A 17,454-nucleotide genomic window follows, 5' to 3' on the forward strand; every position below is an offset into this window, starting at 1 on the left:
CCTTAAATGGGGGAGCTGACCTCTCTGCAGCATAGGAATTACTGACCTTTTCTAGGTTCAAGTACCAGGCAAACAGTGGATCGGGGCTCAGCAAGGCAGAGGCTGTGGCTGATCAGGGGGGTTATGGACAAAGAAAATGGGCCCAGAAGGGGGACACACACCTAGTAGTAGCTTATTACATGTTTGGAAGCAGGGAGGGTAGGAGGAGTTATGTAGGGGCAGACTGGTCCCTCTGACACGGCCCCCCACTGCCTTCCCCACAGTATGCCTGGCCCATCTCCCACCCCCATGCAGAAATAATACGACTGTAGACAAATGATCACAGGTATCTAGAATTTAAAGTTAAAATGTAGCTTGTCCAACACTACCCAGCTGAGTCCACCAGTATCCTGAGCTCAGTGAGTACTACTCCTTCCACTGCTCCTCCCCTGTCTGGCTTTGAGAATGCCCTGCACATTTTTGAGACCAGCTTTCCTGGTACAAAAGACCAAGTTACTGGAGCATTTTTTTTAAGTGACTGATCCTGACAGCAGGACTCTGTCCTGTCTGTGTGTTGCCTGATCCAACCCGTGTGTCTGAGTGTGGCTAATCTGACAGGCCAAGTGTCTGGGCATACCTGTGATCCCTTGCAAGGCCTCAGCTCATGCCAGGCTTTTACAGCTCTTTACATGGGCATATATGTGGGAGAATCAGATGAAGGGGTCTTCTCAGTGGGTTGAACGTGGGCATGGTTCCTTCCCTGGTACCTGTGCCTTTGAATGCCTCACAAAAGCAAGGATATGTATCCATGCTTGGTGTTGCCCTGACCTGTGCAGAGTGATGCTAGTGACCCGCACAGCCCCAGGCCCTGCCCTCACAGAGCTCCAGGCCCATGGAGGATACAGATACTCACCAAACAATGGCAGCCCAGAGTGGTCAGGGCTGGGATGGGGGAAGCACAGGTGAGTGACTAGGGCCTATTTAAGCCAAAGGGACTTTGGGAGTCCAGAAGGAGCTCCTAACTGAGCCTGGGATGGGAAGTGGAAAGGGTCTAAGATTTCCTGAAGGCAGGGCCAGTTTCATGGCAGTATGACCTGTGGAGCCACACAGCCCCACTTTTAGAAGGACCCTGTGCTTTGTTGAATGCCTTGCTGTCACTATTGTGAAACTTTTAATGATTTTTGAACAAGGGACTCCACATTTTCGTTTTGCACTGGGCCCTGCACACTTGAAGGATATACAAGCTTTGCGCAGGGGCAGTATCGTAGCCAATAGGGTTTATCCAAGGCGCGATTATTGCTAATTGAAGGATATATAAAGAGAGCCAGGAGAAGAGAAGGTCTTCAAGGAGACGACATCGTGTGCAAAAGACAAGAAAGGAGGAGAGAGGATTGTGCGCTTGAAGAGCAGGTCAGAGTTCTGTGTAGCTGGAGCACAGCATGGGAGAAGGGGGTGGATGACAGGTGAGCTCATCAAGTGGGCAGGTGCCAGCTACCAGCCTGAGGAGCTGGGACTCCATGCCAAAGGCACTGGGGAGCCATGAGGAGGGACAGGGTCAGGTTCGGACTTCAGAAAGATCCATCTGGCTAGGGTGGGGAGGGGGGCTAGGGCACATGGCAAAGAACAGGTTGGGGTGAAGGGCTCAGTTGCCTGGGGGGGTTGGGAGTGTCTGGCTGCTGTGGGCAGGCTTATGAAGAGCCTTGAATGCTTGGTGACACCAGGAGATTGGCTGGGGAGACCCCAAAGCCACAGGATGAACCCATAGCTTCCTTTTTACTTGAAGAGTTTCACTGTTGAGGGTGGGAGAGGGGGCACAAGGGTAGGTTATAGGCTATCACTGGTAAGTACTTGAAAATCTTTTTATATGAGAACTCACATGGATAGACTAATCGAGATGAATGCAAAATTGGCAAGAATTTAGAGTATAAATGTGAGACTTCAAAGAACTTTATTCTGGGTATATTCTGGCTTCAACTCTGTGGAACCCTTCTTCCCATTTCTCTGGATAAAATATCAGTTCTTTGGGAACCTCCTCTTCATCCACAGCCCTCAATGCTGTAGCCCCAGGGCTGGGAACCAACCCCCTTCCTGCTTCTCCATTCACCTTCTAGGGTATCACCCTCCCTACATGCCCTGCCGCCTCTGTTTTCCTTCTCTGCTAATGACTCTACATCTCTGTCACCAGCACTGGCCCCTCTCCTAACCCCTCAGGCCTCTCACACCCACTGTATCCCACACTGGCCTTAGCTTCTTCCCAAACCTGCCCCTCTTCCCGGTCCTGTCTCAGGGCAAACCCTCTCAGCCTCCTGAGTGTCCCTCCCATCTACCCTTGCTCCCTTCTCTGGCCCCATCCTGTCCTAACTCTGACCTCACCTGCCTGGGACCCTGCATCTCCTCCCTCTGGGCTCCAGGCCTCAGTCCCCCCACCCCCACCCCCAATTCTGGCCCAGGGAATTTCCCTAAAGCCAAACATGACCCTACTCTGCATAGAACCCTCCTTAGTTATCCATGGTTCCTGGACTTGAAGGTCTTGCCCTCCCTTTCCCAGCTCTGTCTCTGGCATATATGTTCCCCACCTCCAGCTGGAAGGAAATGACTGCTTGCTGAAAGGCTCACACTTTAATACTCCCAGACCTGCCCTCACATTGTTTCCTGTGGTCTTGGTGGAGCCTTCCCTGTCTCCTCTGCTTGTGATGAAGAGCATGGGGAGGATCTTAAGCAGGTGAGAAATGACGCTACTGAAAAAAGTGGGTTCCTTCTTCAATTCTCCACTACTCCCTCTACCAAAGACAAGGGTTCTGGGGGAGAAGAGGCCTAGGGGTACAGGCCCCTAGGACCTAGGGGAGGAGGTCCCGTGCCTCTCCCAGTCTGGAACCAGCCTTGTCCTTCTTCCTGGATCCTCCATGGAGGGTGAAGTTCCATTGTTCTCCAGCTCAGACTGTTCTGGGAGGATGGGAGTGATGTGGAAGCCATTGTCTTCCCTTAAGGAGCTCCACCCCAAATCCTCTAGATCCCCACCTCTGTCAAATGGAATCCCCTCCTGCCTCTGCCTCCAGTCACTTCCCCAACCTAGGAGTTCAGGCCCCCAGCCCCCTCCTCCCTCAGACACAGAAGTCCATTCTCCATTCCCCTCCTTTCTCAGTATCCAGGAGTCCTGGCTTCTCGCCCTCACCTCCCCAGTACCTCAAAGGTTCAAGCCTGAAGCCTCTCCCTCCTCAGCAGGCTCAGGAGGCTGCCCCTCTTTTCTTAGGAACGATGGTATTCTTTTTTTGTTTTTGAGAAATAATAGCACATGTTCAAGTATATGAATGGAACCATGGTATTCTTGCCTTGCCCCTTTTGATATCCTAATTCGTAATTTTCTGTCTCAAACTTGGACCCCTTCCCCCCCCAAGACAACCATGTCCTCCACACCCAAAGGCCCTCCTCTGAAGAATTCTTTCTTGTCTCTCTTTTCATCTTTATATCTCTCCCCCACTCTCTCCATTCCTTACCCTGTCTGTCCTTCTCCCCACACCCATCTCTCCATCTGGCTTGTATTTTTTTGTATTTTTCCTCTCTCTTTTAGTGTCTCTGCTCATCTCTGTCTTTCCCCTTCCTTTACCTGTCTCTCCCGTCTTCTCTGTCCCTCCCCTTCCCTCTCTGTCTCTCCACCTGCCCCTTCTTCCTATACCGCTCACATAATTAGCCCTCATTATAATCAATGGTACCACATCAGGCTGGAGTCAGTGCTGATGAGGACATCCGTATGCTGACCCAGGGAGAGTACTGAGGGCCATGCCCAGGCCTCGGGGACTATAAATGCCCCCACAAGGTGCCTGGCCGCAGCCCAGCTCCTGGCAGGTGAGACTCCCAGTCTTATCTTTTTCCCTGGGCTCTGAGGCTGAGCCCTTCTCTGGGCTTCTCTTTGTGCTCCCCTCTGGTCCTGCAGGGGGAGGGCTGGAGGACAGACTAGCAGAAGAGATTACACTGATGAGCCTTTATCTCTGTACCCCTCACCAGCCATGGCTGTCCTCACACTTGCCCTGCTGTGCCTTGAGTTCCTTAGTGATCTGTGGGGAACACCGAAAACAAGTGAGCTGGTCTGGATCTGGACCAGTGCTGGCTGGGGTTGGGGGGCTGCCTGGCGTGGATCTGGGCAGGGGATTGGCCACAGGAGCTTCTTGGGACAGGGCCCTGGCCAGCTGAGACAAGGGACTATTTGGGCCGATTCTGGGGCAGGGAATTGGCCAAACTGGTTGTGGGAAAGGAGCTGGGACAGATGGTCCAAAGAAAGTGACTTTATTTTAAGCTAATTTTTATATATTAGACATTTTCCCATGGCCTTTTATATATATTATCTCATCTAATCCTCTCATAGCTCTGTGAAGGGTGTGCTAACATGCTCTTTTACAGATGAGACGACTGCAGACCAAAGAAGTTAGGTACCTTGCCCACGTTCACGTGGCTAGAGAGTGGCAGAATCAGCATTAGAACTGGATGTATTTGGCTTCAAATCCACCTGATGATGCTGACTCCCTTCTCTCTCCTCCTGGTTCCCTTAGGCCCGGTGGCTGCATTTGTGGGTTTCCAGGGCAGTCACCTCATCATCACAGCTTTCTTAGAGAAGGGGGGACGGGGAGAAGCCCAACTTCCTGCTGTTCGTGTTGCTACCACCGCTGACAGCCATGCACGCGCGTGGGCGTGCCTTCCTGGACACGGTGCAAGCACTTCCGAGCCAGCTGCTGGGTAGTTGCTCCGTGGTGGTGACACCGTCACTGCAGGCCCAGGAACGGCACAGGAGTTTGCTGTGGTGGCCTCAGCATGGAGCACGCTGCCCGCCAGCCACTCCTCCTGTACTGTGAGCCCCCTTCCAGGCGCGGTAGGTGCAGAGCGCAGAAGACTTGTGCGGCACCTGCATCGTGCCCATTTATTTCGTCGCATTGCTGGCTGGCCACAGTTGCCTACAAGCGGGAGACCAGGCCTGTGGCCACATAACCGAACAACTACTATCCTAGGGTTCCTGGGACGACTATGCGGTGCCCCAGTTTGCTCCCGCTGACCTGTGTACGTGGCGGTTGGGGCCTGAGCAGCCTGCATTTGGGGGACTGGGCCCACGCAGAAAAGGCGCAGGTTCTGAGCCCTGGCGCGTGCTGGGCTTGGCGGTGGACCCCGTGCTCCCGCTGGTGATGCGCTTCTCGGCCCTACCATCCCTACTTTGCCTACGTGCCCTTGGTGGGCGCGTTCAGCCCCAACTTCGCGCTCACCGCACAGCCGGACTTTTCCGACGTGGCGGCGCTGGTGGCGCGCGAGCCCACCCCGGTGCTCCCGGACCCGCGGCTGCTGTCGGACCTGCACTGACGCCTCATTCCCTCCGGCTCAAGCCGCATCACAGGCAACATCCTGGCAAAAGCCAAACCCCGGCTCAGGGCTTCGCCTGGACCGACGTGGTCTCCGGGCCGAGGAGTCTCCGGGCCCAGGAGTGGGCGTGGCGCCGCGCGCCGCCTGGAGATGCGCGGAAGGGGGGGGGAAGGGGCGTGATCCGCTTCGGCACCACCTACGGAGCCGGCTTTGTGACCCACACCACGCGACAGCCGATGATGGCGAGTAAGCAGCCCCGGGGCTCAAGAGAGGTTGGCAGGTGATGGGATTCCTGGGGTCAGGAGTAGGGCAACACATTCGATTGATCACAGAGCAGCCGGAGAGAGTTTAAAAATGCAAGTCACGTTCTTCCTCCACCCAAAATCTTCCCATGCAATCATTGCACCTCACTCCCAGCAAAAGCAAAATCCGTGCAGTGTTTTAAGAGGCCCCATATGATCTGTTGTCATCACCTCTCTGATCTCATCTCCTCTCACTCTTGCCCTTCCCTCACTCTATTTTCCAACCACCTTACTTTATACTCCAGGGCATTTGCACTGGCAGTCCCCAGGGTATCCTCATGGATCACTCCCTGGCCTCCTTCAACTCTGCTCAAATGTCACCTTCTTACTGAGGCCAACCTGACTAATTTAAAATTGCAATCCCTCAGCACCTACAATCTCTAGCCCTCCCCTGCTTTTTTTTCACAGCACACATCACTTTCCATATACCTACTCTCTTTCTCTGCTACTCACTAGTTCCTTGAGGGCAAAATTTGTAAAATTTTTAAGTAAGTTTTAAGAGACACAGTTTAACTGTACGATTTTTAAGTGTCCAGCCTGATGAATTTTTACATGTATATACATACTGTGTAACAACACCTCGATCAAATTATAGAACATTCCCATCCCCTTAAATAGCTCCAGGAGGTCAGATTTTTACAAAAAATGTTTTGTTCAAAAAAAAAGTGTTTTGTTTACTGTTGAATCGCCAGCACCTATGACAGTGCCCAGCACTCAGTAAATATTTGTGTAATGAATAACAGTAATAATTATAATTATACAATAGTAATAATATAATAATAATAATAATAATAATAATAATAATGATTTGTTAAATATGTGCCACTTCATATGCCAGGTGCTGGGCTAAGAGATGTAGTTACTGCAGAAGGTCACATGCTCTTTTTCTTTATTACAGTGTAAAATGTGAACAATAGGGTGGGGGGAAGGGATTAAATAATAATAGTATTGAGTGCTTACTCTTTCTGCTAGCCTTTGAGGTAGACTCTACAATAAGATTGTAGTAATTCCTTTTTTCCTGGAGTGGGAATGGGGGAAGGGCCAGAGCTCAAATCCTTTTCTTTTTTTGTTAAAATTTTTTACTGGGGAATACTGGGGAACAGTGTGTTCCTCCAGGGCCCATCAGCTCCAAGTCCTTGTCCTTCAATCTAGTTGTGGAGGGCACAGCTCAGCTCCAAGTTCAGTCGCTGTTTTCAATCTTAGTTGCAGGGGGCGCAGCCCACCATCCCATGCGGGAATTGAACCGGCAACCATGTTCTTGAGAGCTCGCGCTCCAATCAACTGAGCCAGCCGGCCTCCCTTTTGCCAAATTCTTTCAGCTAGAAAGTGGCAGAGCCAGGATTGGAGCTTGTGCTTCCAGCGCACAAGTTTTTAACCACCTTTTTTTGTTTGTACTGCCTCACAGGACTTATAAATAGCCCTGACTTATGAGCTGAGTGGTAAGTGCTTTTATATATAATGTATGTACATTATACAATGTATTCCTAATAGCCACCCTGGAGGCAGGTCTTTGTATTATCCCCATTTTATAGAGAAAGCAGTTGAAGTTTGAAAGCAAGAAATCACTGCTCAAAGCTACACACTGAGCAGGTGGCAGCTGCAGACTCAGTGTAGCTGGACACTGACCATGGTTCTAAATATATTATACTATGGGACTCAGGATTTTCCCGTAACCCTGAAATTAGGAGGCTCCCACCCAATCTTTTCCAGTCTTGAAAAACAGCAGGAGATGAGAGAAAAGCAAGGGGATACTCAGAGGTTTCTTAGAAATGAAGACATGGACTTCAGTTCATTTATTCACAATCATTCAGAGTTCGACTCTGGAGTCCTGAGGTCTGAACTAAAACCGTACTATAAGCTGTGTGATCTCCGGCAAATCACTTCACCTCTCTAACACTCTATTTTCTCCTCTGTAAAATGTAGATAATAATACCAACAACATCATAAGGTTGTTGTGGCATTGTTTAAAAATGAGTGAATAGAACAATGGCATGCAGTAAATATTTGCTTTTCTTCAGCAATCTTTTTTTTAATATTTACCTCAGGCCAGACCTGTTCCAGGCACTGGAGATGCAACAATGAACAACATAAACAACATTCCTATCCTGGGGAGCTGACACTTTAGCTCACATTCTAATCCACATCAAAGCTCTGTATTTTGTATCTTAATGGAAAATATGCAATGCCCTAGTTACTTTGTAGATGGCTGACTTCATGCACTAACAGCTATGAAAAAATAACTCCCCTCCCTGGCAATTAGGGCATAACATATCTCCAATTTCCCACAAGAACAGGTACACACACATACACACACGCACACACTACTGTTAAGTCTGCTTAATGTGGAAAGCCAGAAAGTCCTCACCAGCCAAAATCGACATACAGATGTGTTTGCACTTATTGGCACAGAGATTCTTAAATAGTTGATATAGCTGTCTTTAGATGGAGCCTGTGCTCTCCAGCTCATCAAAGCTACACCAAGCCAGCGCGATCATTTCTGTAATGTTCCACAGCCCACTCTTCTCTTTCTGCTGATATGGGCCCACTTCATTTTATATTGGGAATCCTGATAAATTCTGAATGTTGAGTCTCTGATGTCAGGAACCCGGGAGGGCGTGGATGTGGAGGCAGGTCAGGAATGAGATTAAATGTTAGGATCTAATTCTCTTGCATCCTCTCCTCATTTCATCTCCAGACAGTCTGACTGAGGAGTATCCGAACCCTCTCATGGAATCCATCCCCTCCTGGAGTCTTCTCTGATGATGCCATTCCAGTTGTCAGTCTCTGGTAAGAATCATGCATGCTCCAGTGGGACCACAGGTCTTCTTGTGAAGTACAAGCCTAGGTGTGTACCCAACACCCAAGCCACATCTGGACCTAAGACCATCCGGTTCCAAGATGATATCTCTGGAGGACTCCAAAACAGTGTTTATCTCCAGCTCTAAAATCAAGGCAATGGCCAAACCAGGATCAGAGAGCACACCTAAAGCTGACCCAGGGCTTGCACAAGGGGCTGTGAATGAACCCCGGCCTGAATCTGTAGCTGTGGTTGAACCGGCATGCACCTGTCCCCCTGCCCTTGCCCGTAGCTGATCCAGAGTCCAAATCTAAGAAACTGTCTGGATCTGGGTCAGAAATGGTTTCAGTAACCAAGCCAGGGCTCCAGGTGGTAGCAGTGATTAGCCAGGCTGTGACGAAACCAGATCTTGAAACTGTGTCTGGGTCCAAAATGGTATCTGTGGACAAATCAGAGACAGTGGCTATCTCTAGTAAGGGGCAGAGGGTACCTGCTAGGCCTCCAGGCCACCATACATCTGCACTTTTTATGGCTACTCTTTCCCCAGGCCCGGGGGCTGCACCTACATGGTGAACCATTGCCCTTAGGCCTCCATGCTTTCCAGCTGTGGTCTCCCACCCTGGAGGTAGACAGCCCATGCACTTTGTCACATTGCACATGTTTGGGATCACTGTCACTACTGTCAAGCATGAGTTTTGCTTAGTCTGGGTAAAAACAATAGTGTATGAAACCCTGGGAAACTCCATCCTTCTCTGTCTCTCTTTTTCATCATCTCTAAAATGGAGGCAACATACAGGTCCACAGTCTCTTATCTAAAATGATTGAGGCCCTGTGCATTTCAGTTTTTGGAAAAACAAATGGTCATACCATGCGAATGCCATATGTATTCCCAGTGGGTGTTACATAATCACAAATTTTAATATCTCTGCAGTGAAATGTCTGAATATTCACATTCAGTAGAATAAATCAAGATTTTAAGTGACCCCACATAAGTTCAGGTCAGCTTTTGCTGCCAATCAAGTTTTAATATCAAACACACACACTTTTCAGTCTTCAGACCACTTTTGCATTTGAGGACTGTGGATCTCTTATCATGTTTTTGTGGGGTGAGAATGGGTTAACATATGGAAAGCACTTGGAACAGAGTCCAGCTCATGGAAGTGTCATCTGGAACCTGCAAATTTTCTGAGATTTGGACATATCCTAGGACCACATGCAGCCACTGGCAAGCCCCCAATTTTTCCTCAGAGAAGATTTAGGGGCATTGCCCTGGTTGGAAGGTTGTGGGGGCCTGACTATATTTAATCAAACTGATAGAGGTTATGAATGTACTAAGGCACCTCTCAGCACCCCTATGGAAAGATAATGGACTCTGGATCCAATTGACCTGGGTTCGAGACCAATCTTGGCCACTTGTTATCTGTATGACTGTGGCCAAATTAGTTAACTTCTCTGGGTCTCAGTTTCTTCATCTGTGAAATCGGGACGATGAAAAGACCTAGCTCACAGGGCTGTAGTGAGGGCTAAAGGAGCTAATATACGGAAAGTTCAGAAAGTGCATGAGGCATGAGCTGTGATGCTCCATACTCCCCTCCACACGTCTTGGGAGCTCACCTGCCACTCAGGAGTTCCCCAAGTGCTCTTATGGCTCCCCAGCACCCAGCAGCCTCCACTACAGGTACCCAGCACCCTCAAATTCTCAAAGCTCCAGATTTTTACTCTCACCAACATGGACGCCCATCTCCTAGGGACCTGGTATTCCTGAGTTCCTTCATCAATTAAGGAATGTTTTATTAGTATGTACCAAACTGTGTTCAAGACACTAAGGACATGTCTATAACCGAGACAGATAAAATCCTTGGTTTCGTGGTGCTTATATTCTATTGGAGAGAGATAAGCCATAAATATAAATTAATTATATAGCATGTTAGAAGATGGGACGTGCTAAAGAGAAAAAATAGAGCAGGGAAAGTGGGATCAGGATTTCTGAGAGTGTAGTTTTCAATAGGAGGGCATCGCTGAGAAGATGACACTTAAGACTTAAAGGAGGTGAGGGAGAGAGCCACGTGGATATCTAAGAAAAGAGAATTCCAGGCAGGGGGAACAGCAAGTGCCTAAAGTGAGAATCTGCCAGGCATGTTAGAGGAGCAGCAAGAAGCCCAGGCGGAAGTGGTGGGATTGTGGTGCAGAGCAGAGGGGGAAAATATGGGGGTCACATTGTATACAGCTATATGGGCTCTTGCAGCAACTTTGGCTTTTATTTTGTGTGAGGTGGGAGCCAAGGAAAGATTTTGTACAGAGGAGGGATGAGATTTCACTTGGGTGTTAGTTAACAAGATCCCCTTGGCTATTGCATGAGGCACAGGCTATGGGGCTTGTGAAGAAAGCACTGGGAGACCAGTAAGGAGACTGTTGCAATAGTCCAGTCCAGACAGGAGATGATGGACATTGGACCAGAGATGGACGTTGGAGGCAGTAAAGGAGAGTAAAAGATGGCTTGGGAACTTTCTGGGTGGGAACTTTTTTATTGGGGAATATTGGGGAACAGGGTGTTTCTCCAGGGCCCATCAGCTCCAAGGCATTGTCTTTCAATCTAGCTGCAAGTCCAGTTGCTGTTTTCAATCGCCGTTTTCAATCTTAGTTGCAGGAGGCGCAGCCCACTGTCCCATGTGGGAATTGAACTGGCAACCTTATTGAGAGCTCCTGCTCTAACCAACTGAGCCATCCGGCGCCCCTCTAGAGGCTCCGTGGCAGCTCATTGTCTTCAATCTAGTTGTGGAAGGCACAGCTCACTGGTCAATGCGGGAATGGAACCAGCAACCCTGCTGTTCAGAGCTTGCGCTCTAACCAACTGAGCCATTCGGCCACCCCCTCCATAGCCTGTTAACGTAGAACTGTTCTCCCATGATTCTCTGATCTCACATTGATCTTCATTGGCTCAGTGTCCTTGGCCTATCTCCCATGACCCCCTAGACCCCACATAAATTTCACCCTGGACTTCTCAGGATCCCCTGACCTCACCTTTTCCCAAGACTTACTGAACTTCTAGGAACTACTGAGTGATCAAAGTTGTAATAGGGGTAGCACAGGCCAGAGTGATCAGGGCTGGGAAGGGGCAAGCACAGGCAGGCTGTGGGAGCCCAGGGGAGGTGTCCCTAGTTTAGGGGATCAGTGAAGGCTTTCTGAAGGAGGTGACAAATGAGCTGAGCTGGGGAAGAGATCAGGGAGGAGCATTGCAGAACAAGGCCAGGAAAAGGGAGGGACTGTGGTGAAAATCAAATAGTGTGTATAAAATAGCCCATTAAATGTCCACGGACTTAGGGTTAGGAGGCTGTGAGTGACCTAAGAAATGACAAGATCCACGGAGCAAGGGAGCAGCACCTGGATTGCTGGGTTGAGGAGTGAGACATAAGAGGAGACAGCAAACATAGACATCACTTTTGACAAATTGTCAGTGCCTAAAGGGGAGAATAGAAATCAGCCAGGAAGAGGCGAGGTTATCCTAGAACTGGTTTATTATTATTGTGATTTTGAGAGGGGAGAAACTCAGGGATGTTTAAGTGCTGATGGGAAGAAGCCAGACAAGGAGGGGTTGGAAATCCAGCAGAGAGAGATGCCAGGGTAGATAATACCTGGCTTTCTAAGAAATGTGGAAGCCAGAGAGCAGCAGGAGAATTGGAATCTGGGCAGACAAAATGGATACTATTTATAAGTAAGAGAAAAACAAACTGAAATCCCATGCCGACAAATACAACCCAGTTGTGAATTCGAGGCTAATTGTAGGAGTGGAAAGATGGGCCAGCAAGAGAATAGCTGGGGTATCTGCCACAACCTGGCAGGTAAGCTAAGCCAGAACCTTTGGTTAAAGGGTCAAGAGATCCCTGACTGTGTCTTTTAAACGGTTAGTGTAACGTTCGGCTAATGACTCAATCTCTGTGCCTCAGTTTGTTCATCCACAAACTGTGATAATAAGAATAGTACCTACCATACAGAGTAGCTGTGAGGATACATGTAAAGTGCTTGGCATATACTAAGCTATGACTGCTCTTGCTGCCACTTTTATTCATATATTATTATTGGAGAGGCAGCATACATATATATATATATATATATATATGTATGTATATATATATATATATACATATATATATGTGTATATATATATATATATATATATATATATATATATATATATATATATATATATATATAAACATAGGTCATGAAATCAGACTCCCTGGGCTCAAAACCTGGCTCCGCCACTTACTAGCCATGTGAACCTGGGCACACTATGTTATTTCTCTGTGCCTCAGTTTCCTTATCAGTAGAGGCAAGAGGCATATAGTATAGTATATATAGTATATAGTACTGCAGCTCTATCTTGTCAGGGTGTTGGTGAGGATTTAATATCATTTAAAATAAATGCTTAATACATTTAAAAATATTCACCATTTTTAAAAAATATATTACATAAAATATAAATTAGGTGACAATATATTAAAATATCGATTGCATCGTGCTATATTGTCTATTTTATCATATTAATATACACTCATACATTATCTTATAAAAGAAATAAGGGAGGAGGGCAGACAAGGCTTCCAACTTCCAGCTCCCAGCACCCAGGAGTTAGGTCAGAACCTCGTCCCCTTCCGACCCAAAACCTGAGTCCGAGCACCAAGCTCCCCCACCTCCACCGCCACCCCACCCCTTCCTTTTCCTCCTCCTCTTCCGGGCTCCCAGAACGGCTGTCCCCTCAAGGACAAAGATTCCCTTTGGGGCAGGCCAGAGAGCCAGCAGCTCCGCCCCTTACCCGCAGCATTGTGATACGTCACAGCCAATAGGACGCGACGGCCAATAGGGCGCGAGCGATCCGGAAGAGAGGAGGCGGGAGGCCAGGGTTTTGGAGCGCGAAGCGGAAGTGCCTGTGGCCTTACACCCCAGTTTGTCCGAGCGGTGCTGCAGTTCCATTGCTCCGGCCGTTCCCTGCGCGAGCCCGCAGCCCAGCTCTACCATGAGCCGGCTCAGCCGGCTCCAGAGGCAAGTTCTGAGCCTGTACCGCGAGCTGCTGCGCGCCGGGCGCGGGAAGCCGGGCGCCGAGGCGCGGGTGCGGGCCGAGTTCCGGCAGCATGCCTGCCTGCCACGCTCCGACGTACTGCGCATTGAATACCTGTACCGCCGCGGGCGGCGCCAGCTCCAGCTGCTACGCTCCGGCCACGCCACGGCCATGGGCGCCTTCGTGCGCCCGCGGGGCCCGATCGAGGAGCCCGGCGGCGCCGGGGCCCGCAAGGCCCCTCTTGAGGATGGCGACGGTACGAGGAGCCCGCTCGACGGAGTGGGGTCACCGGAGACCCCGCCCAGTGCACGGTGACAGACGGAAGAGCTCACCAGATGACACAGGAGAACCTAGGGTCCTGCCTGACAGCGTGGAGAGGACCAGGGGACCCGCCTGATGGAAGATGAGAGGTCTTGAGAAACTAGCCCGATGTACTGGGAAAATCAGAGAGCCCTCCTGGCGACGGGGGTGGCCAAAGACCACTGTGATGGATGGCGAGAGAGGTCCGACCTTGTCCCACCCGTGGTAACTTGTTGGACTTTCCTATGAGGACTTGGGGCGGCCAGGGTTGCCAGCTGGCTGTGTCAAGCCGAGAGCTACTTACTTGAAGGCATGGGGAGCCAGGATGCTCCCCGTTGGACGGAAGGAGACTGGTACACCCTTCTCTTGACCCCCGCTTCATGAACTCCCCTCTCTGCATTTAAATCTGAGAGGGGCAAACTTTTTGCTGTGGAATTTGAGAATATGCCTTGATGGACGGTGAGAAGCCCGAATACCCCTTTGGAAAACTTCCCCCCATTAATTGCAACAAACGAGGACTGGTGAGGAAGGGGTTTGGGGTTTCTCATCCCAGCGGATCACTTAAAGACCCTTCGAGACTCTATACCTACTGGTTCTGAGAGGGAACCCTCACTCCTGCAACCTTCTGTCCTCAGGACTTTTGAGCAAAGGGAATAAAGTTGGGGATGCGTTTACTTTCTTTTGGTAGTCTTTAAGATTTTATGTCTTTGGGATTTTTGAAGAGACCCCCCCACACACACCAAGGAGTACCCTCTGGGAGGAGTGGGTGTCTCTTCCCCTCTGGAACCTTCTAGACTGGCCTCTCCTGGGCAGATCCAGGGGATTCACCCTGGCTTGACCCTAAAGAAACTCCTTAATGGAGATAATGAAGTGGGAGAGGAAATGGTGAAGCTGAGGCCTGGCTGGTAACCCCTGACGCAATAGTGGGACCTCAAACCTGGTTAAGGAGTCCAGCCTCAGCGACAAGCTGGGATTTTTGTCAGCAAGGCCCAGGGGTGATAGATGGACCCTCTCCTTTGTCTGTGTGGGCCTGCCCTAGACATTTTTTAGGGTACTGCATTTTGCAATCCTGAGCTGTATGTACACCCAGGTCAGTTAAGTAAGTGGAAAGCAGCTGAACTCTTAGCAGATGTATTTGAGAGGAAGAGGAGGCTTAGGAAAGTTTCCGAGACCTTAGACCAAAGGGAGGATGGCCAGAAGAGAAACAGTCTCTGCTCTAATGCCAATGGGGGAGGCAGATACCCAAATAGTTATAAAGTGGGGTTGAAATTTGAAGAATTATAAGGACTTTACCAGAAGGCAGGGATAGGCTTCTAAGCAGGAGGACCAGTGTGGGCAAAGGCCTGGAGGAGGTTAAGGGGAGAAATGCAGGGTCCCAGCTTGGGCCTGCAGTGCCCCAGGGCACAGGCTTTGCAGCTCCTAGTTTAGTAGTTTCTGGTTAATACTCTTGTCACTTGGGGCCTTCTTCACCTTGTTCATCTCTCAGCCTCAGTATTTTTCATCACGGTGATACTGTTAATCCTCCCCTGGCTCCGTCTCAGAGTAAAAGCCAAAATCTTGAAAGTGGCTAATAGGGTCCTACCCATTCAGCCCCCATTATTTCTCTGCATTTCCCACCTCTCTTGCTCACTCCTGGTTTCAAGATCTCGAGCGCTAACAAGCTCCAGGATGGGAGCTTCTGGCAGCGCTGCAGGCAATGAGACAGTTCCCTCTGGGGCTGGGCTCCTGAATCGGGAGAGGAGACATTCCCCCCTTCCCTCCCCAGGTGAATGGAGTTTGCCTGATAGAGAGGATGGGAGGGGTGTTGTAGGTGAGTGGTGATTAAGAAGCTTGTTCACAGCAGGTTGTTTTATTTTTAGATCAATACTTTTTTTATATGCCCAGCAAAAAAGGAGAATAAGTGAGCAGGGTGGAGATTTTACAGGCTAATAAGTTTACATTTAAACTTTGTGGCCCATGCAAAATTGTTAATTGGAGAATGTGTAAATTATACCTATAACTTTAGAATTTGGATATGCAACTAAAACTGTACACAGCTTGGAATAGTATTAAAATCTTATGATTTATAACCTCCCCCCACCCCCCCAAAAAAAGCTTGGACCTCAGAACTGGAATGCCTGGGTCTGAATCCCAGCTCCACACTTACTGATTACGTGATTGTGGGCAAGTGATTTAACCTCTGAGCCTCAATGTCCTTATCTGTGAAATGGACATCCCACAGTGGCACCCTCATGTGGCTGTTATGATGTTACAGTGAATTAAGTACATGTGGCAGCAGATGATAGTGTCCCCACCGCAGGACCCTCTTGCCTACTTGAGTTCACTTGGCAGCTGCAGAAGAGGGTTCCCAGGAGGCTTCCAGTTTCCTGCCCTGAGCGCCAGCATCTCTGCTCCTCTGCTTGAGGGCTTTCTGGGAGTTATAGGAGGTGAGGTGGGTCAATGCTCTCAGGGGAAACACTCAGCCTAGGGGACAGCAGTCACTGGTGAGAAGATTGCAACATGTATTCCACAAGATTCCGCAGAGGTCCCCCATGGGACTGAGTCCCAGTTGCCCACAGTGGCTACCACTCCATGAGCACCCTTTTTGGCTTTCTTCCTGCCTGTCTCTCCCCCTACTCCCTAACTCCTTCCTGGGATCAAGTCCCAAATAAAGCACCTCACCCAAGTGCTTTGCTCCACGCATGCTGTTGTAAAGCCCACGATGGGTACTCTCGGTGCCTGCTGCTGTGTTTTCTACTCTGCTAAGGCCCGGGTCAGCGCTTCTCAACCCCTTGGCCCTGTCTGTTAAACAAGAATCTCCTGATCTAAGAAAATTGCTATAAAGGACTCTACATAGCAATATTTAAAATGAACAATTGCTAAAATTAATTTCACCTGTTTCTACTGTTTAAATGTGACTACTAGAAAATTTGGAATAATTTTGAATATGAATTGTGGGTTAATAATAGAACTGAATTGAGTTGTTAAATTTTCTGATTCTGATAACTACTCTAATTGTGTAAGAGAATGCCCTGTTCTTAAGAACGATACACTGAAGCATTTAGGAGTAAAGAGTATCATGTCTACAACTTACTCTCAGGGCCTTTGTACTTGCTGTTTCCTCTACCTGGAATCCTCTTCCTCTAGGTCTGCACTGTCCAGTACAGCAGCTGGGGGCCACTTGTGACTTGAGCATTTGAAATGTGATTAGTGTGACTGAGGAATTTCTTTTTTTAATTTATAAATTTTAAGTAATTTAAATTTTAAAACTGAAGCAGTGTGAAATATTCCATTAAACAACTTAATGTTTGGGTAGGACTACATTTTATTCTATCTGTTGAAAATTAAGTGTCTGAATTAAGATGTGTTATAAAATGAAATACACACCAGATTTCAAAGACAGTAAGAAAAAAGGATTGTAAATACCTCATTATGTATTTTTGTGTTGATTACATATTGAAGTGATAATATTTTGTATATACTGGGTTAAATAGAGTATAAGTTAAATTATTTAAATTAATTTCACCTGTTTCTACTGTTTACTGTGAAAATTAAAAGTAACATTTATGCCTCACATTGTATTTCTATTGGACAGTACTACTCTAAGAGTCCATGTGGCTTATTTCCTCACTACAATTGGCTATAAAGACATAATTAGAACAGTGACATAATTGTCTCCCTGATGCGTTCCTCAACCACCC

General features: G+C 48.5%; 1 protein-coding gene across 3 annotated transcripts; it reads left to right on the top strand.

The window, feature by feature from the left end:
* The first annotated feature begins 3,301 nt into the window (after window positions 1-3,301).
* Window positions 3,302-17,327, top strand: SDHAF1 (succinate dehydrogenase complex assembly factor 1). 3 transcript variants are annotated; one of them, XM_081030404.1, is made up of 3 exons: window positions 3,302-5,565; window positions 8,317-8,408; window positions 13,162-17,327. In XM_081030404.1, exon 3 carries the CDS (start codon window positions 13,433-13,435, stop codon window positions 13,787-13,789), a length of 357 nt encoding a protein of 118 aa, XP_080886530.1. In that variant the 5' UTR covers window positions 3,302-5,565; window positions 8,317-8,408; window positions 13,162-13,432; the 3' UTR covers window positions 13,790-17,327. The 3 variants fall into 3 exon arrangements, 2 of the variants coding, with proteins under 2 accessions (XP_080886530.1, XP_080886531.1); XR_013992090.1 differs by lacking the exons at window positions 3,302-5,565; window positions 13,162-17,327 and adding an exon at window positions 11,060-11,626 and having other exon boundaries at window positions 7,840-8,408; XM_081030405.1 differs by lacking the exon at window positions 3,302-5,565 and having other exon boundaries at window positions 7,861-8,408.
* Window positions 17,328-17,454: the final 127 nt, after the last annotated feature.

Source organism: Rhinolophus hipposideros (genome assembly GCF_964194185.1).
Source record: "Rhinolophus hipposideros genome assembly, chromosome: 21".
Classification (NCBI taxonomy): domain Eukaryota; kingdom Metazoa; phylum Chordata; class Mammalia; order Chiroptera; family Rhinolophidae; genus Rhinolophus; species Rhinolophus hipposideros.

Coding starts and splice junctions, on each gene's coding strand:
- SDHAF1 (XM_081030404.1), top strand. CDS start 13,433: ATGAGCCGGCTCAGCCGGCTCCAGAGGCAAGTTCTGAGCCTGTACCGC.